The 16,225-nt window shown below is 56.8% G+C and overlaps 1 protein-coding gene across 1 annotated transcript; it reads left to right on the plus strand.

Moving 5' to 3' along the window:
• The first annotated feature begins 7,954 nt into the window (after positions 1 to 7,954).
• Positions 7,955 to 9,386, plus strand: LOC123383392 (melanoma-associated antigen 9-like). The gene is made up of 2 exons (XM_045050911.1): positions 7,955 to 9,006; positions 9,150 to 9,386. Exon 1 carries the CDS (start codon positions 8,159 to 8,161, stop codon positions 8,891 to 8,893), a length of 735 nt encoding a protein of 244 aa, XP_044906846.1. The 5' UTR covers positions 7,955 to 8,158; the 3' UTR covers positions 8,894 to 9,006; positions 9,150 to 9,386.
• Positions 9,387 to 16,225: the final 6,839 nt, after the last annotated feature.

Consider the following 16,225-nt stretch of genomic DNA (forward strand, 5'->3'; position numbering starts at 1 on the left):
CCGCCAGGAACACTTGGAAGAGACCAAAGTGGGAAGTGGCAGTTGGGAGGGGCATTAATAAAAGGAGGGCTCCTAACTGACACACTACTCTGAGGACAACATGACCTTGGGGGCAAGTAAACAGGACTCTTTTGCGGGGCCTATCTAAGCAGGACCAGCTAACCAGCAGGAACGGTTGTTAGAGACCCAAGCAGAAAGTGTGGGGAGGAAGGAATGAAACGGGAGGCTACCAACTGAGACCATACTCTGGGGAAAACTTGACCTCGAGGGCAAGAACAGGACTCTTTGTGGAGGACTATCTAAGCAGGACCGACAAACCAGCAGGAACAGTTGGAGCAGACCACAGTGGGACATGTGGGGGGGACAGCAATAAAAGTGGGGCTACCAATTTACACCCTCCTCTGAGGACAACCTGGAACAAGAGAACAGGACTCTTTGTTAGGGCCTATCTGACCAGGACCAACTAACCAGCAGGAGAATTTGGAAGAGACCAAAGAGGGGTGTTGGCTTCAAAGGGGCCTATGGACTGAGACCCTACTCTGAGGACAATGTGGCCTGGAGCAGGAAAATAGGACTCTTTACTGGGGCCTATCTGAGAAGTACCAACTAAGCAGCAGGAGTAGTTGGTAGGGATCAAAGCGGGAAGTGGTGGGGGAGGGAATAAAAGGGGGGCTTCAAACTGAGACACTACCCTGGGGACAATTTGAATTAGGGATCAAGAAAACAGGACTCTTGGTGGGGCCTATCTGAGCAGGACCAACCAACCAGCGGGTACAGTTGGAGCACACCGATGTGGGAAGTGTGTGGGGGGGGGGAGCAGGAATCAAAGGGGGTCTACGAACTCAGATCCTACTCTGAGGACAACTTGACCTAGGGGCAATAAATCAGGACTCTTGGGGGGCCTATCTGAGCAGGACCAACTAACCCACAAGAACAGTTTGAAGAGGCCAAAGTGGGAATTGGGGGGGGGGGAAGAAATAAAATGGTGGCAACCAACTGAGACCCTACTCTGAGGACAACTTGACCTGGGGGGCAACAAAACAGGAAACTTGGTCTGGGCCTCTCTGAGCAGGATCAACTAATCAGCGGGAAGAGTTGGAAGAGACCAAAGCGAGAAGTGTGGGGGTTCAGACATAAAACAGGGGCAACCAAGTCAGACCCTACTCTGAGGACAACTTGACCTTGGGGGCAAGAAACGGGACTCTTTCTTCGGGGCTATCTGAGAAGACGCACTCACCAGCAGGAACAGTTGGAAGAGACCAGAGCAAGAAGCGTTGTGGGACAGGAATAAAAAGGGGGCTACCAATGGAGACAGTACTCTGAGGGCAAGTTAATCTGGGGGTAAGAAAACAGGACTTTTTGTTGGGGCCTATCTGAGCAGGACCAACTAACTAACAGGAGAAGTTGGAAGAGGCCAAGAAGGGAAGTGTGTGAGGTACAGGAATAAACGCGGGGGCTACCACCTTATACCCAACTCTGAGAACAACTTGACCTGGGGGCAAGGAAACACGATTATTTTGGGGCCTATCTGAGCAGTACCGACTAACCAGTAGTAAGAGTTGGAAGAGAACAAAGCAGGAACTGTGTGTTGGGGGTGGTGGTGGCAGGAATAAAAAGGGGGCTACCATTTAAACCCTACTTTGAGGACAGCTTGACCTAGGGGCATGAAAATAGGACTCTTTGTTGGGGCCTATCTGAGCAGGATAAAGGAACAGTTGCAAGAGACCAAATTGAGAAGTGGTGGCGGGGCGGGGGGGAGCTATAAAAGGGGTGCTACCAACTAAGACCCTACTCTGGAAACAACTTTACCTAGGAGGCAGAAAATATGTTTCTTTGATGGGGCCTATCTGAGCAGTACCAACTATACCAGCAGGAAGGGTTGGAACAGTCCAAAGCGGGAAGTGTCGGGGGGGCAGCAATAAAAATGGTGCTCCCAACTGAGACCGTACTCTGAGGACAGCTTGACTCTGGGGGCCATAAAACAGGACATTTTGGGGGGTCCTATCTGAGATTGATGTCTACCCAGCAGGAACAGTTGGAAGAGACTAATGCAGGAAGTGTGGGGGGCAGGAATAAAAGGGGGGGCTAGTAACTGAGACCATACTCTGAGGGCAACTTGATCTAGGGGGCAAGAAAACAGGGCTCTTTGTTGGGACCTATCTGATAAGGACGAACTAACCAGCAGGAACAGTTGGAAGAGACCAAAGCAGGAAGTGAGGTGGGGAGGGAATAAAAGGGGGACTACAAACTGAAATCCTACTCTGAGGACAAGTTGACTTGGTGGCAAGAAAATAGGACTTTTTGTTGTGGCCTATCTGAGCAGGACCAACCAACCAGCAATAAAATCTGGAAGGACCAAACCAGGAAGGTGGGGGGGGGGCAGGAACAAATGGGGGGCTACAAATTGAGATGCTACCCTGTGGACAACTTGACACACGAGGCAAGAAAACATGTCTCTTATTGGGGCCTATCTGAGTCGGACCAACTAACGAGCAGGAACAGTTGGACGAGATCAAAGCAGGAAATAGGGGGGCAGGAATAAAAGTGGACACCAACTGAGATCCTACTCTATGGACAACGTGACCTGGGGGGCAAGAAACCAGGGTTCTTCCTTCTGGCCTATCTGAGCGGTACTACCTAATCAGCAGGAAGAGCTGGAAGACACCAAAGCAGGAAGTGTGGGAGGCATGAGTAAAAGGGGGGCTACCAACGAAGACCCTACTCTGAGGACAACTTGAACTGGGGCAAGTAAACAGGGCTCTTTGTTGGGGCCTATCTGACCAGGACCAACTAGCCACCAGAAGTACTTGAAGAGACCAAAGCGAGAAGTTTGCCGGGGCAGGTATAAACGGGGGCTACCAACTGAGACCCCAATCTGAGGACGACTTGGCCTGGGGGCAAGAAAACAGGACTCCCTTTTGTGGCCCATGTGAGCAGGACCAAGTAACCAATAGAGCAGTTGGAATGGACCAAAGCAGGAAGTGGGGGGGGGGCAGGAAAAAAGGGAGGCAACCAAACCACACCCTACTCTGAGGACAACGTGACCTCGGGGGCAAGAAAAGAGGACTCTTGGGTCGTGCCTATGTGAGCTGGACCAACTAACCAGCAGGAACAGTTGGAAGAGACCAAACCAGGAAGTGTGTTTGGAGGAGTGGCAGGAATATAAAGGGGACTACCAAATTAAACCAGATGCTGAGAACAAAGTGACCTAGGGGCATGAAATTAGGACTGTTTCTTGCAGCTTACTTGAGAAGGAACACTTGGAAGATACCAAAGCAGGAACTGGGTGGATCGGGAATAAAAGGGGGCTACCAACTAAGACCCTACTCTGGAGACAACTTGACCTGGGGGGAAAGAAAACAGGAATCCTGGTGCAGCCAATCTGAGCAGGGCCAACTAACCAGCAGGAAGAGATGAAAGAGACCAAAGTGAGAAGTGTAGGGGGGGCAATAAAAGGGGGCCTACAAACTTAAACCCAACTCTGAGGACAACTTGACCTGGGGCCAAGGAAACAGGACTTTTTGTTGGGCCTTACCTGAACAAGACCAACTAATCAGCAGGAGCAGTTGAAAGAGGCCAAACCAGGAAGTGTGTGTGTGGGGGGGGGGGGCGTGGTCAGCAGGTACAAAAGGGGGGTGCCAAATTAAACACAACTGTGAGGACAACTTGTCCTAGGGGCAGGAAAATAGGATTCTTTGTTGAGACACATACAAGCAGGACAAACTAACCTATAGGAACAGTTGGAAGAGACCAAAGCAGGAAGGGGGAGGCAGGAATAAAAGGGGAGGCTACCACCTGAAATCCTACTCTGAGGTCAACTTGACCTAGTGGAATAAAAATAGGACTCGTAGTTGGGGCCTATCTGAGCAGGACCAATTAACCAGCAGGAACAGGTTGAAAAGACTGAAGCAGGAAGTGTGGGGTGGGCAATAGGAATAAAAGGGGGGGCACCAAACGACTCCCTACTCTGATGACCACTTGACCTGGGGAAAGAAAATAGGACTCTTTGTTGGGCCCTATCTGAGCAGGACCAAGTAACAAGCAGGAACCATTGGAAGAGACCCAAGTAGACAGAGTGGGAGGGCAGGAAAAAAAGGGGGGCTACCAAGTAAGACCCTACTCTGGGGACAACTTGATCTAGATGGTAAGAAAACAAGACTGTTTGTTCGGTCCTATCTGAGCAGGAGCAAATAAGCAGCAGGAGCCTTTGGAAGAGAACCAAACGGGAATGGAGGGGGGGATAAGAGGGGGGCTGCCAAATGGGACCCAATTCTGACAACTTAACCTGGCGGCAAGATAATAGGACTCTTTGGGGGCCAATGTGAGTAGGACCAACTAACCAGTGGGAACAGTCGGAAGAGGCCAAAGCAGGAATTGGGGGGCAGGAATAAAAGGGGGCTACCAGCTGAGACCATACTCTGAGAACAATTGGACAAAGCGGGCAAGTAAATTAAGACTCTTATTTGGAGCCAATCTGAGTAGGACCATCGAACCAGCAGGAAGAGTTGGAAGAGACCAAAGCAGGAAGTGTGGTGAGCAGGAATGAAAGGGGCCTAGTAACTGAGACCCTACTTGGAACACTACTTGACCCAGGGGGCAAGAAAACGGGACTCTTTATTGGGGCCTGTTGAGCAGGACCAACTACACATCAGGAATCGTTGGAAGAGACCAAACCAGTAAGTGGGAGGGAGCAGGAGTAATAGGGGGGCTGCCAACTGAGTCCCTACTCTGAGGACAACTTGTGTTGGGGACAAGGCAACAGGACTCTTTGCTGGGACATATCTGAGCATGACCAACAAACCAGTGATTACAGTTGGAAGAGACCAAAGCAAGAAATGTGTGTGTGGGGGGTGGGGGTGCGGCAGGAATAAATGGGGGGGGGCGCTACCAACTGCAACAGTACTCTGAGGACAACTTGACATGGGGTCAAGAAAATAGAACACTTTGATGGGGCCCTGTCGGAGCAGAACCAACCAACCAGCAAGAACAGCTAGAAGAGACCAAAGCAAGAAGAGAGGGGGGAGGAATAGAAGGGGGGCTACCAACTGAGACCCTCCTCTGAGGACAACTTGTCCTAGGAGCAAGAAAACAGGAGGCTTTGTTCAGGCCTATCTGAGCAGGACCAAGTAACCAGCAGGAACAGTTGGAAGAGAGAAAAGTCGGAAGTGTGCGTGGCGGGGCGGCAGGAATAATAGGGGGGACGGGCCCAGGCTCTTCTGCAGCAGGTGTCGGGACTTCATGGAGATCCGCAGGGCCCATCCCGCCCCGGGGGAGAGGAGATAAGCCTGGGCCTCGGTGCCGGGGTACGTGTAGAGGGTGGCCGCAGGCCCCGTCCACTCAACTGTGCCTCGGGGATCTGAGGAAGCTGAGGACCTTGGGGTGAGGGACAGGATCCTAGGTCAGGAAAGGGCAGGGACACAGGAAGGGGCCACGGTGTCCAGGTGGGGGTCAGAGGGAGGACTGAGGGACTCGGGTCCCCAGGACAGAGGGGACGTCCCAAAGTTCAAGACCTCAGGCCTTCTGAGAAGGGCCCTTGGGAGGCATGGGGACTCGCGGAGGAGAGTCGGGCCAGACTTCCGCAGCCGGGTCTCAGAGACACCGGAGGAGGCGCAGGGGGCGGGGGGTGGCTGGGATACCTCAGGTGGGCAGAGGGCAGGGCCCGTGTCCCGGGGCGATTCCTACTGAGGAACAGAGGGACCTGCAGGCAAAGGAGCCTGGACCCCACAACAGAGTCAGTCCGCGCAGGCCCCCGGGAGGGATGGGGACACTGGGCGAGGCTGGACTTGGGCATCCAGGTCTCGGATCACCTGGACGGGGGAGTGGGGGTCGGATGGGTGAGCTGGGGAGAACCGAGGACCCGCTGTCTGTCGGGAGCAGCCGCTCCGGTGGGCAGACGGGAGGAGGGCCCAGGTGCTGTCAGGAGACCAGGTCCACCCCAGCCCAGAGCTACGAAGTCAGTCCGTGCCGCAGGCCCAGGGAGCCCCTGCATCGGGTGGCAGGAGGTGGCGGGCGCCCCGTCACTGAGCCTGGGCGGTGCGTCCCAGAGACCTTCGGACCCCGGTCTGAGGGGCACGAGTTCCCATCGTCAGCGGCCACGCGCACAGGCCATCCCCGGGGTGCAGGAGGCCACGGAGGGAACACCGAGGGAGGGACTCTGGCCCCCCAGAACCCAGGCCCCGGCCCCGGCCCGGAAGGCGACCCCTAGCGGCAGCCTAGGGAAGCGCCTAGTGGGAATGAGGCCCCGCGCGGTGTCTGGACTTCCGCATCCGGGTCTCAAGAGACTGGCGGGGCGGGGCGTGGCGAGGGGGCCTCGGCGTCGGCGTGGGCGTCGGCGTGGGCGTCGGCGTCTTCCGGCCGCGCCTCGAATCCCGTCAGGCGCGGGAAGGGCGCAGAGCCTCGTGGGCTTCGAGGTGAGGCCCAGAGGGAGGAGCGAGGGAGCCGGGACCCAGAGGGGAATGAGTGCGGCGGTGGGGGCGGCGGTGGAGGCCGCAGGGTGGCGCGACCACGACGACTGTGACCAGGGCGTGCGGCGTGGGCGGACTCGGGCTCTGGGTCCCAGCCCGACTGAGAGCTGGTTGCGCGCGAGGAGCCGGCGTCAGGCGGCAGAGCCCGAGGCCCAGGCCGCCCAGGGAGTCCGGATGGGGACGAGAGGATAGGGCTGAGGGACCCCAAGGAAGCCACGTGAGCCCCCCGCCATCGGCCCCGGGCCTCCCCGGACTTGGTCGCCTCGTGCGACGCCAGCCGCCTTGGCCCGGACCTCGCCGGGCCGTGAGGGCTCTGGTGGGAGGCAGCGGGCCCGGGGCTCCCCGGGAGAGCCCTGCGGGAGGACGGCCGGAGGCCCCTTGGACCCCAGCCCCGGGGCCGCCCTCGGAAAGCCGCCCCCGCGGTGGGTCTGGGCGAGGGGAGGGCCTTGGTGTGCGGGGCTGGACCCCGGTCAGCCGAGGCAGGATCCAGGGCCCTGGCCGGGGTGCAGGGGAGAGAGGAGGCGCTGCCTCCCAGCCCAGGACACCTGCGTAGGGCCCAGGCCTGCCCTGCCGCTCGGGTCCGCTCTGGCTGTCAGGGGAGGCCCGGAAGGGGCAGGCCCAGGCTGGATGGGGGGTGGGGGGTGGGGGCTCCCGGGGCGGGGCCGCCCAGAGTCCTGGCCAGAATCTCCTGGCCGCAGTGGGGGGTGGGGGCCCGGGGCGGTGCTCGCGGTCTGCACCCACCCTGAGACCCTGAGGCGCCCCCTCCTTCCCCCCCTCCCTCCCTCCATCCCTCCCTCTTCCAGGGGCTCTGCGAGCTCTGCAGTTGAGGCCTTGGTCTGAGGCAGGAGTCCTGAGGTCACAGAGCAGAGGAGGCGAGGCCGCGTGCCAGTCGGTTGTCCAGGCGAGGTGCGTGCTCCGCGCGTGGGGCCGGGGGCTCGCCCATCCCACCCCAGAGGGGACCCCTCGGCCCCCAACCCCCACGCGGCCCCGCTCTCAGGCCTGGGAGCTCGGGGTCTGGGTGGGCTGGGCCTCCCCCTGAGGAGCCACCCCTCTTCTGTCTTCAGGGTTTGGCGACCATCATGCCCCTGCGTCAGAGGAGTGAGCTCTGCAAGCTTAAGGAGGAGCCAAGAGAGGTCCCGCTGCCATGGGATGCACCGCTGCCAGAGCCTGAGGACACGGAGGTGGAGGAGGTGGAGTTGAAGAAGGAGGAGGTGGAGTTGAAGAAGGAGGAGGTGGAGTTGGAGGAGGTGGAGGAGGTGGATTTGGAGGAGGAGGAGGTGGAGGAGGTGGAGTTGAAGGAGGAGAAGGTGGAGGAGGAGGAGGAGGTGGAAGAAGTGGATTTGGAGGTGGAGGTTGAGGTGGAGGAGGTGGAGGTGGAGGTGGAGGAGGTGGAGTCCGAGGAAAAGGAGTTGGAAGAGGAGGAGTTGGAGGTGGAGTTGGAGGTGGAGTTGGAGGTGGAGGAGGTGGAGTCGGAGGAAGAGGAGGAGTTGGAAGAGGAGGTGGAGTTGGAGGAGGAGAAAGCAGAGGAGGAGGAGGGGGGGTACCCATCTCCCTCCTCCTCCTCCTCCTCCTCTTCCTCCCTGTCCTCCTCCTGCTCTGTCCTCATTCTGGTCCCCCTGGAGGAGGGGTCTGCTGCTGCCGGGTCCCCGAGTCCTCCCCAGAGCCCTCGGAGCTCCTGCCCCTCCCCCAGGGCCATGGCAGGCGCTTCGGGGAGCCAGTCCCACCAGGGCTCCAGCAGCCCCGATGAGGAGGGGTCGAGCACCTGGGGGGCCCCGGCAGGGGCCCAGGCCTCGCTCCCAGATGCTCTCCGCGTGAAGGTGGCCAGCCTGGTGCTGCTTCTGCTCCTCAAGTATCGCACCAAGCAGCCGACCACACGGGCGGAGATGCTGGCGGCGGTTAGCCAAGATGACCAGGACCGCTTCCCCGTGATCTTCCGCCGAGCCTGCGAGTATCTGCAGCTGGTCTTTGGAGTCGACGTGAAGGAAGTGGACCCCCGCGAGGGCTCCTACGTCCTGGTCAGCATCCTGGGCCTCAGCTGCGATGGGACGCCGAGTGGTAGGAACGGCATGCCCAAGACCAGCCTCCTGGTGCTGGTCCTGTGGGTGATCCTCCTGGAGGAGGACCGTGCCCCTGAGGAGGCGGTGTGGGAAGCGCTGGGGGTCATGGGGGTGTATGCCGGCAGGGAGCACGTATTCTATGGGGAGCCCAGGGAGCTGCTGACCGACGTCTGGGTGCAGGAAGGGTACCTGGAGTACCGGCAGGTGCCCGGCAGCGAGCCCGCACGCTACGAGTTCCTGTGGGGTCCCAGGGCCCACGCAGAAACCAGTGGCGTGCAAGTGCTGCAGCACTTCCTCGCGGTCAACAGCAGGCAGCCCGGGTCTCCGTGTCTGTCCGAAGAGGCTGTGAGCCATGAGGAAGAGCGGGCCTGAGCCCGAGGGGCAGCCGGGCCCGTTCCCACCTGGGGTCGAGCAGCTTCTCCTGCGGGGCACGAAGCCAGGCCACTTCTCCCCTGCGAGTGCGAGCAGAGCGGGCGCTGGGCGTTGTGAGTAGTGGAGGGCCAGGGCGGCTTGGGGGAAAGCGGGGCCAAGCGCGCGTTTGGGTGGGTTCTTGTTCTCTGTCTACGTGGCCTCGGAAATCGATCTTTGTTTCCTCGAGGAAGTTTTCCGATGTTGTTCCTTGTCATAGAAGGTTTCGTGAGCTTCGGGCTCAGTGTGGGAGTGGCACCCACGCCACAGGTGTTCAAGAGTCAGAGTTGTGCCGTTTGGTGCAACGAGCTGGGAACCCTTCCGTCCTCGTTCGGGATCCAGAAGGGAAACGCGGTGCCTGGGCTGGGCACAGACAGGGATGTCTTGCAAACGTGAAGACCTTGGCAGTAAACGGATGGTTTCAGGGCATGGAGCAATAAAAGATGTTCGTTCTTGCTTCTCGTCCCTTGTCGTCTGTCATTCTGGACGAGGGACATAGAGATGTGTGCCTGCCTTTGCTTGGGTCTCCGAGAAAGGAGGAGACACTCGATCTGAGCAGAGGTCCCCAGCTCACTGGGACATTTGTGGCCGGACATTCGCTGAGCTCTGCTCACTCTCGGAAGGGCCCTGTGTTGGCAGTGAGGACACTAGGAGAGGCGGGACACGTCCCACCCCTAGGTGACTGTCTAGCAGCGACAGTCCCAGTGGGAAGGCAGGGAAGGGTCCCCTAAGAGGAGCAGAACAAATCAAAGGAGGGTGAGGCAGTGTGGCTCCAGGGGGAGCCCTACAGTGGAGACATCCTGAGCCAGGCTGGCTTGGTGTCTCTGGTCAGTGTGATGCCTTCTGGGTAGCTGATCACAATGTAGCGGGGTGGGGACAGTGGCTGCGGTGTGCTCCCTGCCTCCGTCTCCAGGAAGTCAGGGAGTGAGAGCCTGGATCTGAGGCGCACAGACTCAGCTGTGTAGAGGGCGGGGGCACGGCCCGAGCCGGTCAGAGTCAAGGTGAGGATCCCGGAAAGGATGGTGACAGAGGTGGGAGCCTCAGTCTGGGATGCCTGGTTCGGGCCGGCAGAGAGAAGGGGCCCGGCCGGGCAGCAAGGCGTGCACGTCGACATGTGAGGGAGCACGGCCGGCCCCCCCATCCCGGAATCCAGGTCAGTCCAGCCGGCAGCCCGAGAGACCCCGGCAGGGTGGTCAGGCGGAGCCCTCCTCCCAGCGGGGCTAAGGGTGGTAGACTCGGGGCCCCAGAGGGACGGGCCCAGGCTCTTCCTGGAGCTGGTGTCTGGACCTGAGGGAGAGCGGTAGGGCCTACTACACCCACCCACCCTGGGTAGAGGCAGGCGCTCAGGCCCCGCTGAGGCCGGGGTTTCTGGAGAGGGCGGCCGCAGGCTGTGTCCACTCAACTGTACCTCGGGGGTTTGAGGGAGCCGAGGACCTTGGGGTGAGGGACAGGATCCCAGGTCAGAAAGGGCAGGGGCACGGGCCGGGCTAGGGAGTCCAGGTGGGGACATGGGGGGCGGACCGAAGGACTCAGGTCCCTAGGACACACAGAAGGAACCTGCCAGAGTTCGGGCACCCGCGTCCTTCTGTGAAGGGCCATGGGCAGGATGGGCATTTGGGTGGATGAGTCGGGCCAGACTTCCACAGTGGAGTCTCACAGACACGGGGTGTGTGTGTGTGTGTGTGGGCGGGGGGAGGCGGCTGGGACACCTCAAGTGGGCAGAGGGCAGGGCCTGGGCCCTGTGGCCATTCTTGGCGAGGATGCAGAAGGAGGACAGAGGGAGCCTGGGCCCCTCAACAGAGTCAGTCTGAGCCTTCCGAATGCCTGCCCCTCCCCCGCTGACATGGCAGGTGCTCCGTGGAGCCAGTCCGATGAGGACCCCAGCAGCCCCGATGAGGAGGGGTCCAGCACCAGAGGGGCCCCACAAGGAGCCCAGCCCTCGCTCCCAGATGCATTCGGCATGAGGCTGGCTGACCTGGTGGCATTCCTGCTCTCAAGTATCGCACTCAGCAGCCGACCGACCACACAGGCGGAGATGCTGGCGGCGGTCAGCCAAGATGACCAGGACCACGTCTCCGTGATCTTCCGCCAAGCCTGCGAGTATCTGCAGCTGGCCGTTGGAGTTGACGTGAAGGAAGCGGACGCCAGAGACCACTCCTTCTTCCTGGTCACCATCCTTGGCCTGATATGTGATGGGATGCTAAGCAGTAGGCAGGGCATGCCCACGGCCAGCTTCCTGGTGCTGGTCTTGGGGGTGGTCCTCCTGGAGAACAACTGTGCCCCTGAGGAGGAGGTGTGGAATGTGCGGGCTACGAACTGAGACCTACTCTGATGACAACGTGACCTAGGGGCAAGAAATCAGGACGTGTTATCAGGGCATTACGTGAGCAGCACCAACTAACCAGCAGGATCAGTTGGAAGAGACCAAAGTGGGAAGTGTGTGGCCACCATGAATAAAAGGGGAGCTAACAACGGAAAACCAACTCTGAGGACAACGTGACTTGGGGGCAAGAAAACAAGACTTTCTTTTGGGGCTTATCTGAGCAGGCCCAACTCACCAGATGGAACAGTTGGAAAAGACCAAAGCAGAAAGTGGGGGGGAGGGGCTACCAACTGGGATCCTACTCTGAGGACCACTTGATCTAGAGGACAAGAAAACAGGACTCTTTGCTCGGGCCTAAATGCGCAGGACCAACTAACCAGCAGGAATATTTGGTGGAGACCAAAGATGGGAGTGTGTGCTGGGGAGGGGTGGCTGGAATAAAATGGGGGCTACCAACTGGAACCCTACTCTGAGGACAACTTGACCTGGGGGAAAGATAAAAGGACTCATTGTCGTGGCCTATTTGAAGAGGACCAACTAACCGGCAGGAGCACGTGGAGGAGACCGAGGCGGAACTTTGTTGGCGGTAGGAATAAACGGGGGGCTACCAACTGAGAAACTACTCTGAGGGCAACTTGAACTGGGGGCAAGAGAACAGGACTCTTTTTGGGGCCTATCTGAGCAGGAACACCTAATCAGCAGGACCAGTAGGAAGAGACCAAAGCAGAAACTGTGAGGGGGGCAGCAGGAATAAAAGGGGGGCAACCACCTGAAACCATTCTCTGAGTAGAACTTTACCTGGGGGCAAGAAAAAAGGACTCTTTGTTGGGGCCTATCTGTGCCGGAGCAACTAACGAGCATTAACATTTTGAAGAGACCAATGCAGGAAGTGGGGGAAACGAATAAAAGGGAAGGCAACCATCTGAGACCCTATCCTGAACACAATTTGACCCGGTGGCAAGAAACCAGGACTACCGGTGCGTGTCTATCTGAGCAGGACCAACTAAGAAGCAGGAACAGTTGGAGGAGACCACAGCGGGAAGAGTGGGGAAGGGAACAAAGGGGGACTAAAAACTGAAACCCTACTTTGAAGACACCTTGACCTGGGGCATCGAAATAGGACTCTTTCCTGGGGCCTATCTGAGCCGGACCATCCAACCAAAAGGAACAGTTGGAAGAGACCAAAGCAGCAAGTGGAAGCAATAAAGGGGGCCTACCAACTGAGACCCTACTCTGAGGACAACTTGACCTGGGGGCAAGTCAACAGGACTCTTTGCTGGGGCCTATCTGAGTAGGACCAACTAACCAGCAGGAACAGTTGCAAGAGACCAAAGCGGGAAGTGGGGAGGGGCAGGAATAAAAGGGGTGCTACCAAGTGAGACACTACTCTGAGGACAATTCGACATAGGGGGCAGGAAAACAGGACTCTTGGTGGTGCCTATCTGAGCAGAACCAACTCATCAGGAACATTTGGAGGAGACCAAACCAGGAATGTGTGTGTGTGTGTGTGTGTGTGTGTGTGTGTGTGTGTGTGTGTGCGCGTGCGTGCGTGTGTTGGGGGGTGGCAGGAATGAAAGTGGGGCTACAAACTGAAAACCAACTCTGAGGACAAATTGACCTGGGGGAAGAAAATCAGTCTTTGTCGGGGCCTATCAGAGCAGGACCAATTAACCAGAAGGAACTGTTGGAAGAGATCAAAGTGGGAATTGGGGGAGGACAAGAATAAAAGGAGGGTACAAACTCAGACACTACTCTGAGGATAACTTGACCTAGGGGGCATGAAAACATAACTCTTTGTTCGCCCTATCTGAGCAGGAACAATTAACCGGCAGGGACATTTGGAAGAGACCAAAGTGGGAAGTGAGGAGGCAGGAATAAAAGACGGGTACCCCGTGAAACCCTACTCTGAGGACTCCTTGACCAGAGAGCAAGAATATAGGACTTTTTGTTGGGGCCTATCTGAGCAGAACCAACTAACAAGCAGGAATACTTGGAAAAGACCAAAGCAAAATGTGTGGGGTGAGGCTGCGAGTATAAAGGGGGACTACCAACTGAGACCCTACCTTGGGGACAGCTTCATCTAGGCGGCAAGAAAATAGGACTTTTCGTTGGGGCCTAAGCAGAGCAAGGAACCAGCAGGGACATTTGGAGCAGACATAAGCAGGAAGTTGGGATGTGCAGGAATAAAGGCAGGGCTACTGCGTGCAATTCTATTCTGAGGACAACTTGACTTGGGGGCAAAAAACCAGGACTCTGTGTTGGGGCCTATCTGAGCAGGATGTACTCATCAGCAGGAACAATTGGACGAGACCAAAGCAGGAAGTGCGGGGGGGGGCAAGAGTGAGGAGGGGGGCTACCAACTGAGACCCTACTCTGAGGGCAACTGAACCTAGGGGGCAAGAAAACAGGAGTCTGTGTTGGGACATAGGTGAGCAGGACCAAGTAACTAGAAGGAACAGTTAGAAGAGACCAAATAGGGAAGTGTGTGGGGGGTGGGAATAAAAGGGGAGCAACCAACTGAGACCCGACTCTGAGGACAACTTGACTTATGGGACAAGAAATCAGGACTCTAAGTTGGGGCCTATGTGAGCAGGACCACCTAAGCAGCAGGAACATTTGGAAGAGACCAATGCAGGAAAAGTGGGGGGGGGGGTGCGGGAATAAAAGCAGGGCTACCAACTGAGACCCTACTCTGAGGACAACTTGACCTCGGGAGTAAGAAAACAGGACTCTTCCTTGGGGCCTATCTGAGCAGGACCAACTAAGCAGCAGGAACTGTTGGAAGAGACCAAAGCAGGAAGTAGTGGGTGCAGGAATAAAAGGGGGCTAACAACTAAAACCTTACTCTGGGGACAACTTGACCTAGGGGGCAAGTAAAGAGGACTCTTTGTTGGGCCCTATCTGAGCAAGACCAAGTAACCAGCAGGAATAGTTGGGAGAGATGAAAGTGGGAAGTGGGGGAGAGAGAATAAAAGGGGGGCTACAAACTGAAACACTACTCTGAGGACATCTTGATCTGGAAAAACAGATCTTGATCAAGAAAACAGGACTCTTTGTTGGGACTATCTGAGGAGGGCCAGCTCACCAGTAGGAACAGTTGGTAGACAGCCAAGCAGAACGTGTGCAGAAGGGTTAGGAATAAAAGGGGAGGCTACCAACTGAGACCATACTCTGAGGACAACTAGACCTAGGGGGCAAGGAAACAGGACTCTTTGCTGCGGCCTATCTAACAAGGCCCAACTAATCAGCAGGAACAGTTGGAGAAGACAGAAGCTTGAAGCAGGGTGGCAGCGTTAAGGTGGGGCTACCAACTAAGGCCTTACTCTGAGGACCATGTAACTCTCAGGACCATATAACCTGGGGCCAAGAAAACAGGACTCGTTGTTGGGGCCTATCTGAGCAGGACCAGCTCACTAACAGGAACAGTTGGAAGAGGCCAAAGTGTGAATTTCAGGGGCAGGAATAAAAGGGGGGCCACCGACTGAGACCCTACTCTGAAGACAACTCGATATAGGGGACAAGAAAACAGGACTGTTGGTTCCGGCCTATCTGAGTACGACCAACTAACTAACAGGAACAGCTGGAAGAGACCAAAGCAGGATTGGGGGGCAGGAAAAAAGGGAGGCTGCCAACTGAGAACCTGTTCTTCAGACAAGTTGACATTGGGGGCAAGAAACAGGGCTGTTAGTTGGGACCTACCTGAGCAGGACCAACTAACCAGCAGGACCAGCTGGAAGAGACCAAAGCGGGAAGCATGGGGGGAGAAAACAATAGGGGGGGCCACAAACTGAAACCCTACTCGGAGGAGAACTTGACCTGGGGCAAGAAGAAAACAGGACTCTTCTGGGGGCCTATCTGAGCAGGAGTAACCAACCAGCAGGAAATATTGGATTAAACCAAAGGAGGAAGCGGGGGGGGGGGGTAGGAATAAATGGGGAAGCTACAAACTGAGACCCTACTCTGCAGAAAACTTGACCTAGAGGGCAAGAAAATAGGACATTTTCTTGGGGCCTATCTGAAGACAACCAACTAACCAGCAGATACAGTTGGAACATACCAAAGCAGGCAGAGGGGGGTGGCATGAATAGAAGGGGTACAACCAACAGAGACCATACTCTGAGGATAACTTCATCTAGGGGTCATGAGAAATGGACTCTTTGTTGCGGCCCATCTGAGAAGAACCAACTAACCAGCAGATACAGTTGGAACAGACCAATGCGGCAGGTGTTTGGTGGAGGCACTCAAAGGGGGTCTACGAACTGAGGACCTACTGTGAGATCAACTTGAACTAGTGGGAAAAAAAAACAGGACTCTTTTTTTGGGCCTATCTGAGCAGGACCAACTAACCAGCAGGAACAGTTGGAAGAGACCAAAGCTGGAAGTGTGTGAGAGGGTGCAGGGATAAAAAGGGGCTCCCAGTTGAAACCCTACTCTGAGGACAAACTGACATGGGGTCAAGAAATCAAGACTCTTTGTTGGAGTCTATCTGAACAGGACCAACTAACCAGCAGGCACCTTTGGAGCAGATCAAAGCTGGAAGTGAGGGGAGGCATCAATAAAAGTGGGGCGACCAACTGAGACCCTACTCTGAGGACCATTTGACCTGGAGCAAGAAAACAGAACTCTTTGTTGGGGCTTACCTGACCAGGAACAACTAACCGGCAGGAGCAGTTGGAAGAGACCAGGAAGTGGGGAGGGCAGGTATACAAGAGGGCCTACCAACTGAGACCCTGCTCTGAGGATAACTTGATCTGGGGGCGTGAAAACAGGACTCTTTGTTGGGGCCTATCTTAGCAGGACCAATGAACCAATAGCAGCAGTTGTGAGAGACCAAAGCAGGATGTGGGGAGGCAGGAGAAAAAGGGAGGCAACCAACTGAGACCCTACTCTGAGGACAAATTGACCTAGGGGGCAAGAAAACAGGACTCTTGTTTCGGGCCTACATGAGCAGGACCAACTCACCAGCAGGAACC

Source organism: Felis catus, chromosome X (assembly GCF_018350175.1).
Source record: "Felis catus isolate Fca126 chromosome X, F.catus_Fca126_mat1.0, whole genome shotgun sequence".
NCBI classification, from domain to species: Eukaryota; Metazoa; Chordata; class Mammalia; order Carnivora; family Felidae; genus Felis; species Felis catus.